General features: G+C 45.6%; 1 protein-coding gene across 1 annotated transcript; it reads left to right on the top strand.

Annotated features, from left to right (window-relative positions):
• The first annotated feature begins 75 nt into the window (after positions 1–75).
• ADRA2C (adrenoceptor alpha 2C) lies at positions 76–1448 on the top strand. Its single transcript, XM_026034155.1, has one exon. It carries the CDS (start codon positions 76–78, stop codon positions 1411–1413), a length of 1338 nt encoding a protein of 445 aa, XP_025889940.1. The 3' UTR covers positions 1414–1448.
• Positions 1449–6871: the final 5423 nt, after the last annotated feature.

Below are 6871 nucleotides of genomic sequence, written 5' to 3' on the forward strand. Positions count from 1 at the left end.
GGCGGCGGGGCGGCCGCGGGGCGGCGCGGCGGCTCCGCGGGGCTCTCTAGGACGGCGGCGCCGCGCAGCGCGGCCATGGATCTGCTGGTGCTGCTGAACGCGAGCCGGGGCGCCGCCAACGGCTCCCTGGCGCTGCCCCCCGCCTCGCCGCCCGCCTCGGCCCTCCTGCAGCCGCCCTCGCCCTACTCGCCGGCGGCCGTGGCCAGCCTGGCTGCCCTCGTGGGTTTCCTCATCGTCTTCACCATCGTGGGCAACGTGCTGGTGGTGATCGCCGTGCTCACCAGCCGGGCGCTCCGGGCGCCCCAGAACCTCTTCCTGGTGTCCCTGGCCAGCGCGGACATCCTGGTGGCGACACTGGTCATGCCTTTCTCCTTGGCCAACGAGCTCATGAACTACTGGTACTTCGGCAAGGCTTGGTGTAACATCTACCAGGCGCTGGACGTGCTCTTCTGCACCTCGTCCATCGTCCACCTGTGCGCCATCAGCCTCGACAGGTACTGGTCTGTCACGCAGGCGGTGGAGTACAACCTGAAACGGACCCCGCGGCGGATCAAGGCCATCATCCTCACTGTCTGGCTCATCTCGGCCGTCATCTCTTTCCCACCATTGATCTCCATGTACCAGGACCCTGAGGGAGATGTCTTTCCCCAGTGCAAGCTCAACGACGAGACATGGTACATCCTTTCTTCTTGCATTGGCTCTTTCTTTGCCCCCTGCCTCATCATGGTGTTGGTCTATATCCGCATCTACCGGGTGGCCAAACTGAGGACCAGGACCCTCTCTGAGAAGCGTACCATGCCAGAGGGGTCCTCCCAGACTGAGAATGGCTTGAGCCGGGCCGCTCGGGGCTGCACTTCCCTGAGGACGCAGCTGGGAGAGAACGGACATTACTCAGTGCACCAGTGGCGTAAAGCCTCTGAGCTGGAGGACATTGAGCTGGAGGAGAGCAGCACCTCAGAGAGCAGGCGGAGGCGGAGTCGGGAGGAGCATCCCCGCAAGAGCAGCAAGAGCCAGTCCTTCTCCTACTCGTACTCCTCCAAGCACTCGAGCAGCCGCCTGTCCCGCTCTAGCAGTCGCTCCATGCAGTTCTTCTCCTACCGCCGGCGCCGGAAGCATAGCAGCATCTGCCGTAAGAAAGTCACCCAGGCCCGGGAGAAACGCTTCACTTTTGTGCTGGCTGTGGTCATGGGGGTCTTTGTAGTTTGCTGGTTCCCGTTCTTCTTCTGTTACAGCCTCTACGGTATTTGCCGGGAGGCATGTGAGATCCCCGAGACTCTCTTCAAGTTCTTCTTCTGGATTGGGTATTGCAATAGCTCCCTCAACCCAGTCATCTACACTATCTTCAACCAGGACTTTCGCAGGTCCTTTAAACACATACTTTTCAAGAAGAAGAAGAAGAACTTCCGGCATTGAGCCGGGGGGATAGGAGGAAGGATTTGCCTTGAACATGAGTGGAGTTAAAAGAAAGGGAAAGGGCTCTATGCTGAAAAGGAAGGGAGGGAAGGGTTTGTGCTGAGATGGAAAGAAGCTGCCTCAGAGATGCTGAGTGGCCGTGTGGGGCACGAGGATTGAAGGGGTCAGGGAGGCTGAGGACGTTCCCTGTGGTGCAGAATGGCAGCTGGGTGCCGGAGGGGCCCTTCTGGAGCCTGGATGGGTAAATGGGGCAGGAGGCGATTTCCTCGGAACCCTGAGGGAGAACCTGGGCAAACATCAGGGGAAGGTGGGGTAACACACGGGGAGGCAGCAGCCTCTTACGGGCTCTGGAATTCTGTGTGAAAAAGCAAAAACATGACAGGATTAAGTGGTACTGGTGGTGGAATAGCAGATTTCAGTTTGGATACAGAGAGCAGCTAGGGCCTCGGCTGGGCTTGTCCCAGTGAGAAATTGGCTTTTACTGGTTACGTAGGAAAAGGTATCAAGCACTGACAGTCTTTTGAATTATGGAAGGTTTAAATGTTTGCCAAAAAAAGAAAAAAAAACCTAAAGAACAATCCAAACTCTTTTCTAAATAAACCTTTGTACTGTTAAAACCTTCTGAATGGTGATTTTACACAGGGCTTAAGTCAAGCATGAAGCACTGGGTTTTTTTTTTCTTTGGAGAAGTCTTAGTATTTAGAGCTGGATGGGGAAATGTTTTTCCCGTCTTCCCAGGATTTTCCAGTCATTGGGACACCTGGGAATTTTGCATATATTCAGAACATGCAGGAAAGAGCACATGCAGCCCCTGACCCCGTCTGCTCCTTCCTCCTGCCGGRCTGCCAGGCAGCAAATTCCTGCTCCATCCCTCTCAGATCAGTGACCTCAGCATCCTGCTGCTTGGGAGCAGGTAGCTTGCCTGGATGCAAGGTAGGGGGGGCAGCACTTTCTTAAACCACCTTGCATTCAAACAAAACCATTTTGGTGAAATGAACCTGAGAGGTTCATTTTCTGAGAGGAAAAACATTTCCAACCAGCTCAGCTTGCTGAGAACCTTTTTCCTCTGCTCCTTTTAGGTCCCCCCTCTGAAGGGCTCATCTCAGGGGCTGGCTGGGTGCTGCTGTCATTCTCAGGCAGGAGGTAGTCTGCTGTGCAGATGTTCAGAGTAAGGGCAGTCACCACACAACCGAAGTCTTTAAATCCTTCATACTTACAGTCTCAGAGCAACTAAATCCTTTATATTTATTTTTTTAATGAGAAACATACCTTGTCAGTGGCGTGTGTGAACAAATCTCAAATGAAAGTGCAGCTTTTYCAAGCCTTTAGTATTAATGTTACTTCCTTTTCCCTGTTTGTATTTCTAGTTTGTGACTTCAGCTTAATTTTTCRTGGCGGGGAGGAGGGAAAGGGAGGGGAAAGAGTTTGAATAATTATTAAAGGAAACTGTTCCTGCAGATTTACAGTATGTCATAAACTGATGGGTAGAATGGGAGAAAGGCTGTCTGTACATTCATCACTGAATGCATACTGTGTGTAGGGTTCAGCTGAACATTGACATGCCCTCTCCAGCTGCACTGCTACGGGGTGCGTATTCCGTTAGCAGGCTAAAATACTGCTCCTTTTTATTATGCATCTCACTCCTTCCATAGGCAGTAGGATTTGGCATCTGCCTCAGATTAACCTTTCCATAGTAAACAGCTCTTTGAAATGCAGTGAAATCTAACCTAATACAGCAGGCTTCTTGAAACAACTAGACCGAATCTATACTTGAGACTCATTAGACCTCTTCTTTGCACTCTCTGTTCTGTCTGAAAGGTGTCTGTGATCTCAGATTTCTGTGGCATAAGGAGAAATGATAGTCAGGGAACTTTGGTCGTTGCTTCTGTTTTTCGTTATAAACACTCAGTTCACTTAACCATGGAAAAGCAGGTTGTTAGGGGTTATGATTCTGGTGTTAATTCAACACATAATTGAACTTTAGGGCCAATTCTGTGGGTGCTCTGCCTAAGGAAGGATTAGATGATTGAACTGAAGGTGTTGGAAGTTTGCTTGATTTCACTAAAGAAACATGAGATATTTTCAGAGTCTAATTCCATAACTTACTGGATCCTTTCACGAAAAAAAAAAAAAAAAAAGACTTGGAGTCATGAAAAGATTGGAGCTGTGTTTAAATATTTGCACTTGGACATTAAGAGTTGTTTTTAAGGGCATCCCTTTGTAAATGACAAATGGTTTGGTAGAGATATGTACTGGAGACAGACAAATACTAGAAAAAAATAGTGACCAAAGGGAGGAAATTACAAGCCATTTTCTCTTTTTCCACAGTGAGATGCAAAATGGAGAATTCATTTTAAAATGACTTCAAGAAGAGTTGAGACAAGCTCAGATTGTTTGTAGRTAGCAACGTAGCAGAAACAAAAGTTCAGGTTTGTTTAAGCTGAATAAACTAGACAATTGCCAGAGCAACCAAAGCAACGCATGGTTCATAGCTACTACCTCTGAGCTCCTGGACAGCTTCATTAGAGATGCTGGTTCCTACTGAGATAAAGGTCTGTTCTCGTCACCCAATGCTCATCTTAGAGCAGTTTGCCGGCCTGCAGACACACAGCAGTTTCCCTCTTGCACTGCTTTTGGAATGAGATTTCCTGCCTGTAAACCCAATCCTTCCCCTTCCCTCTTCTTCCTCATAAAATTCAAGGAATCTATGGAAATGAAATGTAATCAACGGTTGGATTTTAATGGCAGTGAAGGCTCTGTGGAGTGGCTGATGTGCCTTAAAAGTAACTTCTTTGCTATGAAATCATTCTGTGATCATTATGGAAGAAATAATGATTCTGTTCTATTTCTGTTTTGCATTTCAAACTGTCTAARAAGGATTGATGCAGATCCTGAACATCTATGTGCAGCAGTGTACTTAAGAACAGGGCATTTTCTCTGAGTTTAATTTGTTTCTCGGCACAATTACTCATCTGATTCAATGCCTCAAGAGGATCTTTTTTTCTTCTGAGTTCGGTAAATAGTAATATTCACTGTAGCAGATTTAAAGATGTGCAGCAGAAAGTCCTTTTAAGTGCATTTCCCTCTAAATTATTGAGTACAGAGGATTTTATAAAAATTGTTTTTAAGGTAACAACTGAATATGCTTCAASTAAGTAAAATGGGGCTAAGTTAGCTTTTTTTGTTTTAATTTCAGTGTTCTATTATTACTCGTAATAGTTGAAGACTGGAATCTGTTTGTAACGTGTTCTGTTTTGTTAATATTTCATAAAAAGTTATAAGCTCTGCTACTCGTGCTGTGGTTGTGCTTCCACTGTAAGTTTGCCACTAGCATATACAGAAAAAATAGCCAATTAATTTTTTTCTTAGGAAAAAGGTGAAAGATTTTTTTTTATGTTTTGATTGTGTCCCAATGTACCTTTGATCATATCTGATGAGGTGGTTGAAATACTCTGTTCCTCTATTATTCTGGAAGAAGGAAATATTACTATAAAGCCATATTGATTTTTAACAAGAACCTGATCATTTGCTTATTTCAGCATGAAGAAAAAATCCCTGCCAGTCCAAAATAAGAAACTGTTAAGTCATTTTCAAAGCCAGTTTTCTGAGCAGTACCACTGTTGGTTGGATATTGGAGTGTCAAGTAATACAGCTTAGTTAGAGTGCTCACCCAGYCCTACTGTGCTTCAGCTCTCTTTTGTGGGAGTTTTGCATGAGTAAGAATGGCCCAATCTGCTTTAAATCATCTAAAAATAAGAATCTGGGTGATCTCGGTTTAGAGAAGTCGTGTTGCTCCAGGAGCACTGGCAGGTTCTCAGGTGTGAAACGGAAAGGTGAAAGGCAACGTGCTAACAGTTTTGCTCTCACTGGGCTGTATCCTTCTTYGTGAGTAACCTTCAGTGGAATTTGCTTCTGAATGAGGGGAATACGCTGTGTGGGCAAGGCTGTGGGAGCTTTCTGGACATGGCCTCTTCTTCAGTAGATATGTCAGAGGAATGTAAATATTTGTGTGTGAATGTATGGGAATTGATAGAAAGCAACCCTCTCTGCTTGACTTTATGACTCCTATTCAAACCCTAGAAAGCAGGTAGAGTGTTTTTTGATCACATAACCTGAGTCACAAACCCTATTGCATTTTCTTCATYATATGCTGTATGAAGAACATTATTTGATCATTTTCATTTTTAAGAGAGGAAAACTGCTGCTCTGTTTCTTGCCCTGTAGAAGCTGGCACTGGCTAAAGCAGCATCTGAACAACATAGTTGTTTTGTAGCTAATATCAGTAATCACTGTGGAATTTATTTCAGAAGAATGTTTTTGTACTGAGTATCTAGTGYTTTTCCACTTTTATTGACCTTAAGCAATGGCTACAATCAAGAAGGAGGGAAGGTCTAATAGTTGTGTATAGTAAAACCAGGTGTTATCTGTGAGCTTATTCCCATAGGTGTCCTGTTGGTGAGCAGAAGGCAGCTGGGTATTTCAGATAAAGTGCTCTAAATCTGCAGGTATAGAGATTGGATAAGGTGAATACCCACAGTTCTGTAAGAATTAGTATTTATTTACCCTTTCTGCACTATAGACTAGCACGTTGGAGGCAGGATAGTGATGYTCCGTTCATTTTTCTTTCTCCCTGAACATTAGCACATGTCAAATCCAGCTGGCAGATGTGTGGGTCAAGTAGGCCGTATGAAAGATGACACAGGAAGAAGCAGGGATAGGGAATGCCTCTCTTTAGGGCTTAACAGCTTGAATCAACTACAGTTTGGTACTTGGAGCTAGAAGCCTCTGTATTCAGGCCTGAATATAGTCTACTTTTAGGAAAAACTTCATTGGTTCTTATTATATACCCTGCATATCTCTACTTTGGGACAGAAACAGTAGGTTCAGCCACACAGGGCAGTCCTGTCAGTAAGAGGGCAAGGTGGGGGACACACTGCAGTTAGGAAGCTCATGGTGTGATACGAAACTTCCCTAGATCACATTCTGCTTACTGTGGTGGTCTTAATTTTGTGGCTTCTCAATCACTTTGTACTCTTAAGAAAGACCTATGGAGATACATGTGCTTGAAACTATGAGAAATGCTGCTATGTGAGGAAGGAACAAATTCCAAGCTGCTCAGGGAGTCATGGTTTATATATATGGTTATGCTGCTCCTGAAGGGGTCAGCAATTCCGCAGTGGGAAAGTGCAGTGGGAAAGGCTGGGCTGTCGTGGACTGGCAATCACTGTCATGCTTTATACGTGATACCTACAGCTGATCTATTGCCTTTGGTTGAAGTGGTAGGCAGCAGTGCACCCAAAAGACATTTTCAGTAGCTTCTCTCTCTTCTGGCACATGCCTTTCACTATACCAAAAATTTTTTTGCAGTTGCATGGCAGCAGATAAGGTGGAGAAAGCCCTGGAACTCTCATCTTCTAGTCCTAGCCTAACATCTTATTAGGCATGTGTATTAGGCATC

This window comes from Nothoprocta perdicaria, unplaced genomic scaffold, assembly GCF_003342845.1.
Source record: "Nothoprocta perdicaria isolate Ctin4 unplaced genomic scaffold, notPer1 scaffold_14, whole genome shotgun sequence".
NCBI classification, from domain to species: Eukaryota; Metazoa; Chordata; class Aves; order Tinamiformes; family Tinamidae; genus Nothoprocta; species Nothoprocta perdicaria.